Source organism: Podarcis filfolensis (assembly GCF_964270895.1).
Source record: "Podarcis filfolensis genome assembly, chromosome: 4".
NCBI lineage: Eukaryota > Metazoa > Chordata > Lepidosauria > Squamata > Lacertidae > Podarcis > Podarcis filfolensis.
In genome coordinates, this window is record NC_139607.1 from 55192860 (window position 1) to 55207846 (window position 14987).

Sequence of the window (14987 nt, forward strand, 5' to 3'; positions counted from 1 at the left end):
GATAAAATACATTAAATAAGTGATGGTAATAAGCTACCCTTCAACAGGACCTAATCCCTTGTAGTCAAATGTTAGACAGTTCTTAGCAAATGTTGTATGAATTAGGCTTTCATTTCAAAATATGCAAATGGATTTCCAAAGGCATTTCCATACTTTAGGGTAGCTCATTTTTGGCAATAAGCAATACTATGTTATTAATGAATGACTGGGATATATGATTTCTGTACTTTAAGTGATGGTTGGAACTACTATGAACATCTGTCTTGCATCTGGTTGCTGAGTATATTTGTCTCAACAGATGCTGGGTTTCACTCCTTTACTCAGCTCTTCATACAATTGCTATCCAAACTGTATGTTTGTTACTGCAGCTTAAACACTTCAGTGGTGGTTGTTTCTTTGGTGATCCTGCTAAACGTTGGCGCCCCCCCCCCCCCGCCTTTTTAAAGTATTTGAAATATTGTCTAGTTAAAGGTGAAGTCACCACAAGCAGAGTTTAAAATTATGTTCATATAAAATTAGGGGAGAGTTGGTAGCAAAGGAACAACGTGAGCAGTTCATTAATATATATTAACAGAAACAGTTTCAGTAACATCCCTCAACCTGGAGTCTTTCAGATGTCTTGGACTGCCGATCCCAGTGATGCCAGCTAGCCGTGCCCAGTGGTCAGGGATGATGGGAACTGCAGTCCCCCAAAAAACATCTGAAGGATGCCAGTTTGGGGAAGGCTGATTTATGTTATCCCAGCTATCATACTTAATTTGAGCTGGGAGAATGATCTGCTATTCAAGAATCAGAATTATCCCCAAATGCTTGAGAGCAGTGTGGTCACAGACAAGAGAAAGTTATCAGATTTATTGCATACTGCTAATGCTAATAAATAGTCAAGAGTTAATTTTTCTCGAATAAACTCAACTGATCTGAAATTTAGAGGTGGTTGTCTCTGACTGCTGCAGGGTCAATTTTCTTTCAGGTTGGTAAAAAGTGCAGGAAGAGACAGTGTGTTCAAATCATGACAAAAGGAGGGCATGTTGGCAGAACTGGTGCAAGCAATGGGAGATGTGCACTTTGAGGGATGTTCACCTCAGAAAAGAGGCTAGAAAATGCAAACATTTAAAAATATTTAGACTGGTTTGAATCCATTGACTTAAAAACATTCACAGAAGGAAGTTTTCCTACTCCCTGCATTCCCACGCATGCCCTCAAACTTATTCTCAGGATCAGGAAGCTCTCCTGATCAGTGTTGGATGGTTGTGGGGGAGGTTATGCCATAAGACAATCTCTCTAAATCAGGCATGGATCTAAAGTTAACTTAAGGAAGTTCATGGAAGGAAAGCATTTCATCTTTTCCTCCCCACACTCCATTTCCACGTTGCTCAAGAAGACCTGCTGATGCTCTGGAGAAGCTTCTCAGGGGTACAGGCGAACTTTTTCTGTTCTTTTCTTTCCTGAACTTTCTCAGGTGAATTTATTTTAGGATCCAAGTAATTGATTTTTCTTGGTGAGGTTTTTATATCACACATTACCTACATAGGATGATTTTATTTTAGTAAATCTATTCTGACATTATAGAAGACTGAAGTGTTGGTATACTTACAAATTCTACTGTGCTCTCTGAGATGATGAATGACTCTGCCCTTTGGAAATCGCCTGAACATATTCAGAAAAGATTTCCGCTACAGATGCCATATCTGTGAAGGAGTGAAAACCCAGCAAACAAACTAAAATGTGTGTTCAGCCCAGGGATTGTATCTTTCTTTAAACGTGCTTTGGGAAGTTTATGTTACGTAAGAGCAAGAGCAGAGGAATAATGTTGACATGAACCTGTTCATTTTAAGCAGGGGTAGCTAACCTCTAACCCCCCCCCCCATATATTGCTTGACTGCTGTTCCCATCATCCTGACCGTTCTGACTTCAGCTGATGGGAATTGTAATCTAATGACTTCTGGAGGGGCTGTAATAATAATAATAATAATAATAATAATAATAATAATAATAATAATAATAATAATAATAATTACCCCACCCACTCTGGGCAGCTTGCAACAAAATATTAAAAATACAATAAATCATCAGACATTAAAAACTTCCCCAACAGTGCAAGTTAGGCACCCTGATCTGACTTTCCCATTTTCTCTGGAGTTGGGCTGCTTAGCCTGAGTGATGAGAGGCTCAATATATGAGAAAGGCTCAACCAAACCTTAAGGGAAATGCATAACAGCGTGCCAGGCTATACTTCTTATAAGGGGCTTATTCAAGCCTGCTTGTGAGATTTTGGAGAACCTGGAACCATTTCTGAAATGAACATCCTAGCGTTGTACCTTCTAGGCAGAGCTCAACTCCCTGGCAGTAAAAGTACAGGTAAAATAAAATAGTTTATCTGCATTGACCCAGATAAACAGATATGCACGCGAAAATACACACGCTTTCCTCCCTCTCCTAAATCCTGTTTTCTTGGACTGACAGTCCAAGAAAATACAGAGGATTTGCAGGCACCCCTGAATAGCTGCTTTCAAGAGACTCTTGGTTCTTGTGAACCACCTTGACCAAGAGGGAGACTGCTTCCTAGAAAACTGGAGCCAGACTTCTTTAAAAGGAATAAAGAAAGACATGGAAATGCTAGCCTTCGTAGCCAGTGGCAATTTCATCAAAATAATGTGGTGGAAAGGCTGCAGTCTGAGGTAGTAAACCAGTTTTCTCTGTGAATTTGGTCAGTAGCAAGTCTTTTCTTTAGCTCAGCATGTCTAGGATTTTAATAACGTGAACTGGTTATGAGATGATAAGGGTGCCTAGAAGGGGAAATTGGTGTGTCTAAATAAGACCATCAGGTGAAAATTCTAAACAATCTTGAAGAGTGCAGACCGTGTCAGATGGATTTGTAATGGAATGAGGAATAAGTTAGTGGATCATTGTGTAACAAGCTTTGAAGTGGAGCTGGTGAAAAGGTATCTGTCTCAATTTGGAGATCCCTGCAAACGCAAGCTCCATGTACCACCTTATTTATATATTGGTTCCTGAAATGCCACTTTGTCCTGGTTTAAAAAGGTATTGCCTGTTTGGTAAACTGGGTAGGCAAATGCTGGAGTGAAAAGTGCTAATTAAAATGAAGTGATGAGTGCACAGAAAAGCCTTTAAAAGGCTCCAGTGCCTTTTAAAAACAATTAAGAAATGTGGATATGTGGTAAGTACAAGATTCAAGAATGTAAGAGAGTTAGGTTGCAATCTTACACCCTGCGCACCTGGGAATGACCTTGATTTGAACTCCAGGAGCATTAGTTTCTGAACAGACCAGGATAGGATTGCACTGTTCGTATAGAAACATCTTTTGTCTTGAAATTGGGAAGCTACTTTGGTCTCTGACATTCTAGGAAGCATCTTAAATAGATAAGAATTGCAAAATTAAAAGCTTATTTTGAAATATAATAGTCAGAAGCATGTGTAGCCAAGAAAGCACCAAGAACTTAATTATGGCGTAGTTCAAATAATTTCTGCTCATTTCAGCTTATCACTAAATGGATTATAAAACAATCCATTCCTTGGGTGTTCTTGCTGACAGGATTTATTTTTCAGCTTCCTCCTGTATCCCTTTTCACTGCTTAGCTACCTACATAATGAAATGTTACAGTGATATCCCAGCTAGCTAGGCGTGCACGTAGTGCAGCATCTATCCCAATTTAGAAAATGAAGGGAGCGCTGGCATTGATGCTAAATGTGAATATGTGCTGCTGGTTTGGGCCAGCCCTGGGGTCACTGGATGCCAGTGAGAAATTTGATCCTTCCATGTGTTCCTTGCAACAAAGCTGGATAATGCAGAGACAAGTGAGTTGCCCAGGAGGATATGTCTGTCTTTGTCAATGCCTGTGATAATCACAGCGCATCGAGCCAACAGATGCTATGGTTCATATTGGGTCACGCTTGTGACTGGCAATCCACACAGCTGACTTAATATCATTTGCTCGTTGATAGATGTTTGCCCTGTGGATATACTATCTGCACTGTAGTTTCGCAGTGGAAATCAGGAAAGTAATAGAATCTAGAAGTTGGAGAGGAGGCTATCTCTCTCTGTGTGTGTGTGTGTGTGTGTGTGTGCGCGCGCACGCGCGTGTGTGTGTGTGATGTGTGCATGTTTGGCTCAGATTCAGATAAACAGTTTGTGCTACCAGGTGCCAGTCCAATGCGCCCTGCTAGTGCAACAGGACTTTTGGCCCTCCCCACCCCCCAAAAATGCCTCCCCCAATTTGGCTCCAGAGTGTTGGGAGAACCCCAGAACAGCATGGGGGAGGAGGGGGGGAGAGATTGTTCATCTGTCAAGCTGAAATGCTTGCACTAATGAAACGAACATAATATTGCATCATTGAATTCCTCCCTATGTAAGTTTGCATATTTAAAGGTGATGAGGAAATAGGAATGCACAGAACCGCAAGCATAGCTTCATTAACCAAAAGTGAATTATTGCAGGGTCCAATGCTTGTACACATTTCATTTAGTTATGTAAAATATTTTCACCCCACTCTTCAACTGAGAAGGCTCTCTGAGCAGCTTGCAAAAATCAATAATAAGACAGTCTCTGGCCTCAGGCTTACAATCTGAAAGACATGGAACACAAAGCAACAAAGAGTGTGGGGGTGGAGGGGGGGAGCATGCTAAAAAGCACCAGTGCTTAAAGCTATAGCTCTTACAAAGACCAGCTGAGTTGGAAACAGTTGCCTGATGGTATGGTTGCAGCTAGGTCAGTTTTGGGGAGGGATGCTACTGGCGGGGCCTGCCTAGTACATTTTGCTGCTATGGGCAAAATGCCCTGCCCCTGCCCTCCCAGCTGGGCTCCATGCCCTCTTGCCCTCCTTGCTCTTAAGAGCAGGGATTTCCAAGAAGACCTCCCAATGTATGGCTGCCTTATTTCAGAGGACAGAACTCCAGCTGGGACTCTCCAGTAGAGAGAGATTTCTTTTTTTCTCCCTCTGAGGGAGCAGAGAACTCAGGGAAAATGAGATGGCTTCAGATTCCATTTCAGAGCTTCAGTATTTTAAAAGTATGCCAGTACTAGCAATTAACATTTCAGGGGCTGTCTCAAAACACTTCCTAAAGGTGAGGATGTTTTGTTTTTTTAATCCACCAATAAACTGGCACTAATGAATGAATTTTATGCTTTCATGTTGTAATTGGTAGCCTGCACTCACTGGAAGTGGGAATATCCAGAACTGACTGACATTATCAGTACAGGGGGTGGAAAATGTGCACACTGCTCCTGTCTACCAACAGGCATTAGCAAACGGCTACCAAATAAAATCTCAGGCCTCCCATTCTCAGATAACTTCAGAATAGCTTCTAGCAATTCAGTCTTATGAATGTCTACTTAGAAGCAAACTCTACTATGTTCAATGGGGCTTACTCCCTGGTACATGTGTATAAGATTTCCTCCTCACCTGGGAATTCAGTGAGATGTACTGTTGGATAGGCAGACATGCATAGAACTGTACTGTAAATTGCTGAATTTGGAGTAAAGGATCTTGCAGAGTCTCCCATTTGAAAATTATGCTGAAGTTGTAACAGTGTGGTTTTTCAAAATGGAGACCTGCAAGTAAGGGTGGAAGTGGAGGAGTCTAGATCTGCCACCTATGCAGTATGCTTCGCCCTGCTTCATCAAAAGGCCGCCTGTGTTGACTGGAGTCTCAGCAGAGCCAATGGAATAACCATGTTTCCTTTCTCTCTTCTGCTCTGCAGCTTTACTGCAAGGTACCACAATATGTTCTTTGTCTTTCTCTCTTTCCCTCCCTACCTCCAACGATGCTGTGGTCATCAGCCTCTCTGTTTCTGTTTTGCAAACTAAGTTTAAAACCATTTCTGCATTCTCCCAATTGTGAGAATTTACCAGTTAGGGCCAAGTGAGTGCTTAGTGAAGTGTATTAATTGCTGGTTTCTCGTTTCTTTTTCCTCCAGATGAACTGCTTCAAAAAGTGCAAAACTACTCAGATGATATCTTGGCAAATATGATCAGTGAGCCCAGAATCAGCTATGGAAATGACGCCCTCATGCCTTCCTTGACAGAGACTAAAACAACAGTTGAACTCCTTCCAGTCGATGGGGAAATCAGCCTAGATGACTTTCAGCCATGGCACCCCTTTGCAGTCGATTCAGTCCCAGCCAACACTGAAAACGAAGGTAATGTAAGATGACTTAAGAGTTTCTTGGATGGAGATGGTGTGGGATTGTAGATGGATGTATTATGAGAAGGTCTTGGCCTCTCTGACGAAAGCAAAGAATGGTTCATTCTGAGTGGTGAAAGGTCTGCCAGAAGCACTTGCCTTTCTTTTACTTTTGATAGACTGCAAATGCATTGAGATTCAGAAGTTCACGTACTGCCTTGAAACAGAGAAGCTGTCAAAATTTAAGTGAGATGTCTGCCCCCACTAAAAAATTAATGTGGCGAACTTGTAGGAATTGGAAGCAAGTCAAAATAATAATGTCTAATTAAAAGGGGTTATTTGAGCTGTTAATGAGTGAGAGCTACTGCCTTGGAGACTCTGTGGAAGTAGAATGTTGGGAATGTGTTACATCTAACGAGGTCATTATCAGTAGTCTTATTTCAAAACTACTGCTCTTAAAGATTCTTTGATAAGTGATCAATACTGTTATATTCCTCCAAAGATTCCCCCCTCCCAAATAGCTAGGAAAGCATTGTGGTCTTTGTTGAACTTGCCATATGTACAGTTTCCTCTGTGTAAAGTAATAGGTAAAGTTGATAAATGGATAAACTTAATAATAATCAATTTTCTGGAAAGTCAGCTTTTATTTGGGTCTAGCCATATCAGAATCCTTTTTTTAAAAGGCAGTCTTCTTGTTTTTAAGTGTCAAAAGGAATTCATCCAAGTAAAATGTGTACATCAGAAAGATCTGCAAGATTAATGTGGGGGAAATGTGTTAACCTGTTATGTCTTTTTTGTTATTCCCCAAAGCAACATATATAAGAATATATGGCACTATACTGTATTTGATTTATTTGTTGCTAGTGAGACTCACAGGTAACTTCTGGATTAATGATGGCATAGAAGGTTGATGATTGCCTTACTGTGACATTTAAAAACTTCATATTCAGTTCCTTTATGTATTATAAAGCATGCAAAAATGACACCAGTTACAGAAATTTGGCACTTCTTGAAAATTGTAATACAGTGTAGAAAGGAAGTGAAATGGTTTATGCTATTGTGAACTTTCCCTCCCTTCTCCCTGCAACCCCCTCCCCCCCCAAAAAATCTGCTCAATAGCACTAGTAGAAGTCCTTGTGGAACCAGGAGGACTTTGCTGGATACAGCTCAACACTACACAACAATAAAAAAAATAAAAAGTAGCACAGTCAGTTGGGAGATTCTCCTTCAGAACAACCAGTGAAAATAGGCATTGTGTGACAGATCAGCTGTGCAGTGAGAAACTCCCATTTATTTTATTGTGGATTGTGCTGAATTCGTGAGTTATATTCATTTTTTGATCTAACAAACTTTAGGGCACATACTGGCAAACCTGGGTACATAAACTTGATATTAGAAACCTGTGGCTTCACATTGCATTTGCCTGGTAAAGATCAATAGGAAAAATAGCTCGCCACCCCCACTTAAAGAATATTTAAGAGATGTGGATTGGATCCAAAAACTTTCTAACTTAGTCTAGAGGGCCCTTTTCTTCCTCTGCTTTCCTGACAGCTGCCCCTGTTTTACCTTTCCACTTCATTGGTGTGCATTCAGCAGTGCTACAGAGGTTACCTTTGCAGATTCAAGAGAAAACCTTCGTTTTGGTCCTCTTAATGCAATACACAAATGTGGTTTTGCTGCCTGAATAAATAAGTGTCATAAATGCAGAACTTGCAGCAACTTCACTGTTTTGTTTTCAGAGGTACACATTAAGATGCTTTAAGTGAACACCAAACTAAAAATGTGAAGTTTGAATGCGACCAACATATGCTTGCAGGAATAGTATTGTATAGAGTATCCCTGAGTGCCAGTGGAGTGTATTAGAGTGTTAGACTAGAACGTGGGATACCCACTTCTCCATGAAACTTACTGGCTGACCTTGGGCCAGTCACTGCCTCTCAGACTCACCTGCCTCACAGGGTTCCCATGAGGATCAAATGTGGAAGATGAGTTATGTATGCCACCTTGAGTTTCTTGGAGGAAAGGTGCAATAAAATTGAAATTAGTCTGTCTATAATAAAACATAGATGCAGTCACCAAGGGCTGGTTGGCTGCAGATCCATCCTTAGTGTACACTATAAGGCAACCTAGGGTTTGACTCTGTGCTGTTTATGAAATAGCCTTCACTGCATTCTACTAATGGAAGCTTAGCATTCCTTCAGCATTTCTGGCTCCTGCATATGTTGGTTTGAGAGACTGTATCTTCTCCTGTAGCACGGAAAAGGGACAAGTAGTATCATGTTTTTGAGTTTTTCTCATTATGCAGCTGTGGGGTGTTCTGCTTGGATTTAATGAGTGTGTGATAGGTTAGCTGGTAAGTCCACATGCTTCCTTCACAAGCATAAATCACTGCTAAGCATGTTGTGAGGGGGTGTGAGGAAATCCATGCAGATTGTCTTACTCATGTCAGAGGGTTGTGGCTTTTCAGGGGGATCGTTATTTTAGAAAAATCTAGTTACAATACCTAGCATACAAAGATCTGTGTTGGCAGTACCTTTTGTACTTGGATATGTTCGTTGGATAAGTGGCTTTCCTTCCAACATGGCATTCAAAGTGGTGGTGATATTTGTTTTGAAATATGATTCTTCCATGTGTTGTTGTGTGTCGTTCCCCACCCCCCACCCCAATTTTGTGTATTTATTTCAATGAATATGCTATACCTAAACTGGATAACAACCTGCTTTTTGAAATAAAGTTTAAGAAACTTAGTGAAATTAATTTAATTTCCCTATTTCAAAAACTTTACTCAGTGCCTAGCTAAATAAAGAGTCTTATTCTCATTCAAAACACAGTCAGGAAAAAAATCCAGGAAAGAGAGATTCAGTAGTAAGATGCAGCCAACAATGAGAATCCCTATTACAATATCTTGGCTCATAGATGGTGTACAGAAGGTATTGCTGGCAAAGTTGTGGTTGATGTTCAGATACGCTCAGACTCATGGCTTTCTGCATCAGCAGCTAGAGTCCTGCATTTTGTCATCTGTCAGTATTTATATTCCACTTTCTGGAGACTTTCAGGTGAAGTTTTGTACCATATTAGAGAGCGATGTGCTTCTGCAGAATTGGTCTCTTCCATTTGTCACGCAATTCCTCAAAGCTTGTTTCAGGGAACATGCACTTAATATTAAAGAATAAAGCATTTCTACAATTCAGAAGTTCCCTGTCCTTTTCATCTCCTTTTTTAAGACACAAAAGACTGTGACTATATAAGAGATAAATGTTTATCCCCTAAGTTTCCCTCAGTTATTTTGAGAGAAGCCAGACTGCCGCATAACTTGCCTTTAAACTTATAGTGTTCAGTGGTGTTTAAAATGTAACCATTCTTCTAAAGGAGAAGGGGAAGGACGGGGTTAAGAGATGAGAAACAGCCGTTTTTGCGTGATATTTATGTTACAGAGCTCTAAGCAAAAGGTAGGTGGAGTTTTCAAGGACTGAAGAAGACTTTCTTCTTCTCCAATAGATGGAGAACATTAGACTCTGTTTGTGGTTTGTGATATGTAAAGTAACCAGAAATGGATGGACGTGATAGTTCCTGTCCCTTTACTTTCATTTCCAGGATTAATTTAAAGCAGATCTTTTCCAACTGTTGGCTTATGTTACTTTGTTTATGGCATATAACTTTCCTGCACTGTCCCAGGCAAAACCAAAGGCAACTTATTTTGGAAGCTTTTGTTTATTTTTATTTTTTTATTTGCTCTTTTTCTTTCCTATTTGTTTATTTCTTGGCTGCACGTGCCCAGTTGAGCCAGTTGATGCCCGCCCAGCTGCAGACAGAGGACTCACCACACGACCAGGTATATAATTTGCATGGCTTTTACCTAACCTGTGTTTGCCCTGCATGTTCATCTTTGGCTTCAGCTGAATGAATCACTTTTTCTTTGTAATACTCCTCTGCTGAGCTCCTGCGTCTTCTCATAGACATGATTTAGAACTCAGTAACTTCCTGCCAACTCTTGAATGAGGTCATTTTGCTGAAACATGTCTGCCTGACCCATAAAATAATAATTTATTCCAAGAATATGCTGGAATTAAAAGAGAAGCGGTTAGATGATTTGTGAACTCCTTTTCCCATTTATATATATTTTCCTTGTAACTTTAACATCAGGCAGTGCCATGGGGGCATTCAAAGTGTGTGTGTGTGTGTTGTGTGATATATCTTTCTGCATGAAAAATAAATACTTTGTTTTGGAAATTGAAAATCTTAAAGTCATCAAATATATGAGCTCTAGGTAAAGAGCCAGGCAATGGTAACTTTTAATTTTGGGGGCTTCATTGCAGTATATTTAGTTCAGAATGGTGGGGGGGGAGGGCAAGCCCAATGACTTCTAACAAAGATAATGAATGCATTCTCCTTCAGAAGTGCTTTAACAATGTCTAGACAGGTTTCTAGATATAGACATTACAGAAACCTTGCTGGCTGGTAGAAATACAAGTATCTGTAATGCCCCAATCTAGTGTGCATATTCAGAGTGCATATAATAGTTATTCTCATCAGCAAGCCCAGTTTGCACATTACACTAAGCCCAAGCCATAGCTTAGCAAGATCAAGCAAGCAAATAACCAAGGTTTGTTCATGGTTTGTTTGGGGGAGAATAACCCTGAATCCACGTTTGGCCATAATGCTAAACTAGATCGTGGCTGAGATCTGGGTAGTGTGGCACATGCAGGACTTGTTTTCGATCTGGGTTCCCACATGATTGCTTGTTCTTGCTAAATTTGGCTTGTCATAACATGCAAATGAAGGGACGCAGGTGGCGCTGTGGGTTAAACCACAGAGCCTAGGACTTGCCAATCAGAAGGTTGGCGGTTCGAATCCCCACAACAGGGTGAGCTCCCGTTGCTCGGTCCCTGCTCCTGCCATCCTAGCAGTTCGAAAGCACGTCAAAGTGCAAGTAGATAAATAGGTACCACTCTGGCGGGAAGGTAAACGGCGTTTCCGTGCGCTGCTCTGGTTCGCCAGAAGCGGCTTAGTCATGCTGGCCACATGACCAGGAAGCTGCACGCTGGCTCCCTCGGCCAATAAAGCGAGATGAGCGCCGCAACCCCAGAGTCAGCCACGACAACCTAATGGTTAGGGGTCCCTTTACCTTTACCTAACATGCAAATGACGCCTCGCCCTTTATTCTTGTGAGTAATGGCGACTGTAATCTGCACTAGTGAGTGTGCCTAGGGAATTAGTGGGTGGTAGATATTCTGTACCATGTAACATAGGGCGCAGAGGAGTTTCTTTTGTATTGAATTAATGCTAGAACAACACATTCACTCACAAGACACTATGAAATGGCAAGTTCAATTATATGTACCATGCCTTTCCCCAGACATCTGTACGGAATCACATTTTGTTGTTGTTGTTGTTGGGACCATAAGCAAAAGAAATGTCACCAGTTGTTTTCCCAGACTTCGGAAGCAACAACAAATTAATGTACAACGCTAAAGTCTAAATAAGCACACTCCAAAGATTAGCCTCCATCTGCCAAAAGGGCAATCAATTTGCAGCTCTCTGCTCAGTGTTTTCTCTCATTACTTGTGCAATGACACATCATATTTCTGGTTTGCAGCTCACTGTCACCTGTACTGCACCGGAGTGCTCAGAAAGGCTTCATTAAATGTAATGGTATCCTTAGGAGACAGGGAATCTCTGTCTACTCAGTTGTCTTGTTACATGACTTGGCCAGGCCTTGCTTTTATCACAAAGACCAAGTCTTGCTTATCACCAAAATTACATCACTCTAGAACAAAAGTAGCTTATTAGCCTTTCTAAATAGAACCTGATAAATCACAGAATGGCTGAGCTATTTGCCTATTCAATTGATGACACCACACACGTGGAAAAACAAGTGATGTTACTATTGCCTATCTAAAATGCAGCTTAGTGATTATGCTTTTGCCTCTGCACCCACTTCTTGCCTTTAGTCATCATCACATATGTCAAAGGAATCTATTCTTGTCTCTCTCTTTCCCCAAAGTTTTGTGTGCGAAGAAATAGAACGTTATGACATAGCATCCATACAGTCATCTGTCTAGCAGGAAGAAATGCCTTGCCATGTAGATGATAGTGGACTGTTTTGATACTGTCATAGAATCATAGAATCATAGAGTTGGAAGAGACCACAAGGGCCATCGAGTCCAACCCCCTGCCAAGCAGGAAACACCATCAGAGCACTCTTGACATATGGTTGTCAAGCCTCTGCTTAAAGACCTCCAAAGAAGGAGACTCCACCACACTCCTTGGCAGCAAATTCCACTGTCGAACAGCTCTTACTGTCAGGAAGTTCTTCCTAATGTTTAGGTGGAATCTTCTTTCTTGTAGTTTGGATCCATTGCTCCGTGTCCACTTCTCTGGAGCAGCAGAAAACAACCTTTCTCCCTCCTCTATGTGACATTTCTGTGTTTTCCTTCCAAAGGTCTCCCGTACATTATGAATTTTAACTTATTACTGCTGGATTATTATTTTTGTCCTGCAAACCAGTGCTAAGAAAATGTATGCTTGCAAGCACATTACAGTTCATTACAGTTCATGACTCTGTAGTAATCCTTAAGGTGGCCCAATACTATGAAGAGGACGGGTCTTCTGCACCTTAACAAAGGAATTTCAGCTGGTATAGCTTACATGACCAGCTACACCTGCTGAAATCCCCCTCCATATGACTATTAAAGGTACAGGAGCCCTGTTTGTCTTCTGCGTCTGGCCACACCAGTCATTCTACCAGAGGTTCCTGCAGATTTAGCATAATGGGAATGAGCACATTGCAGTTAACTCATTGCCACTTGCAAAGAGAATAATCCAAAACCGTTCCAATGCTTGCTTCAAAATGTGGTTTCAGATTAAGTCCAGCAGCCACAGTCACATTTAGTTCACAGGCCTTCCTCACAAAAATCCGGCTAATTAATGCTTTTATAGTAAAAATTCTGAAATTGCTGCTCTCTTGCAGTTGATTGCTAGTGGTGGCAACCCCTTTAATCTATCTGGCTCATATCATATTTTATTAATAGGAAGGAAAAGAAAGATTTGGTTGATGTGTCAACATAAGGACATTTGCCAGCTTCTGTTTCAAGGGAGCCATAGGGGCTTCCCTTGAAATGTAAATAGTTTGAGAGGGAGATGTGTGAAAATCATTGCAAGGTGGGAAAAGAGTTCAACTTCTCTAACTTCCCTAAGCAGTGGTCCAGAGACTGCTGATAACAAAAAAATGCCATGCAATTACAGTGGTACCTATAGTTACATACTTAATTCGTTCTGGAGGTCCGTTCTTAACCTGAAACTGTTCTTAACCTGAAGCACCACTTTAGCTAATGGGGCCTCCCACTGCAACCATGCCACCATTGTGCAATTTCTGTTCTCAACCTGAAGCAAAGTTCTTAACCTGAGGTACTATTTCTGGGTTAGCGGAGTCTGTAACCTGAAGCGTATGTAACCTGAAGCGTATGTAACTGTAATGTATTATAGTTTGGTGTGCTAGTTACACAGGAAGTACACTTGTAGAAGCAAGAACCCCTCTAATATAGTGTAATCACTCTGATGTAATGTCCAAAGAGGGCAGTGGGCCTAAGGTTAGATCTGTGTGCTTCAGAGTTAATCTGTGGCATCTGGATCTCACTGTGCAGCTACGCAGTTAGAGTTAAATAATTCAGCAAATCAATTCTTCCTGGTGTTAAAACCAGTGGGTTCCTCACGCAAGAATAAAACAGAAAGTGTGATATTTTGCAGGTTTGCCATCCTTTTCACATTCTGAAATAAAAGTGCTAGGTTATGAAAGCATATTAGGGCATAGCTGGTTTCCATGAAGAGTTTGTGTGACATATGTTTAGCAGTTGTACTGATTCATACCAAAGAGAGAAATGGGCTGTGTGTGTGTTTTTCTCCCCTCTTGGGCTTTGTCCAAACCTTCATTTATGGAAGTTGGCTGGTTTCCATAATTCACAGTAGCATGCCAGTAGCAAGATGCCTGCATATTTGGCTACCATTTTATAACTTAAGTCTGAAGCACTTTATGCGCAAACAACATATGGCATTCCAGTGTCTGGAATGATTAATTGCTTTTTGTGAGATGCGCACATAACAAGCTGCCCGTGTGACAAGCCTATGGTTTGCCTTATGGAAAGAGACCTAAGAGATTGCATTTGAGAGAGTGGAATTAAAATTTCAGAGATTTCATAGGAATCTTACTGAAATTTTTAGCTTCCAAATTTTGTTTGGAAGCTCTGCTATTTACAGTCTCAAGGATGTACACTTTTCCAGAAAGAGTTGTACTCTTAAACCATGCAAGCTTTTCTTAGAAAAAAATACAGTCCTAGATGCATGATTCTATTACATATAGCTAAAATGTTCAGGAGGGTGAACATATACACACTTCAGTCAATAGCACAACGACTTCTTTGATAATTTGTGGGGCAGAACTATTTTTCAGTGATCTTGTATTATTTGTTACAACTCGAAAGAGAATTTTTACAACAATTCAAAAGGATGTTTGGTTCAGTTGACTAGTAGGGTGTCCCTTAAACTGTGAATGCCCAGAGACTGGCAGCAATCTGCCAGGAATTAAATTGGTATTAGTAGCCTGTGCTATTAATAACTACAGCTGGCAATTTTCAGATGCAGAAATTCTAGGCTAGATGAATTGCAGGTCTCATCCCAGTATGGTTGCTGTTTCGCCATTGTGGGTATTTACATTTTAGAAGTGAAGGGCAAATATGCATTGTCTTCCAATAAGCAAACAGCCTTTGGCTGACTTGTTCAAGTATATCTGAGATAATGCAACCATTTTTTAAAAAAAAATATGAACTGCTTGCACATCTAGACTTTAGTGTG

General features: G+C 40.8%; 1 protein-coding gene across 4 annotated transcripts in view; it reads left to right on the top strand.

Moving 5' to 3' along the window:
• APP (amyloid beta precursor protein) overlaps positions 1-14987 on the top strand; it is a 145283-nt gene that overhangs the window by 121689 nt on the left and 8607 nt on the right. For 2 of the 4 annotated variants that reach the window (XM_083611291.1, XM_083611293.1), the window contains 2 exons: positions 5935-6156; positions 9919-9972. In XM_083611291.1, coding sequence (XP_083467417.1) covers positions 5935-6156; positions 9919-9972 — 276 coding nt within the window. The remainder of the gene's footprint in view (positions 1-5934; positions 6157-9918; positions 9973-14987) is intronic. The other 2 variants (XM_083611292.1, XM_083611294.1) reach the window with 1 other exon arrangement.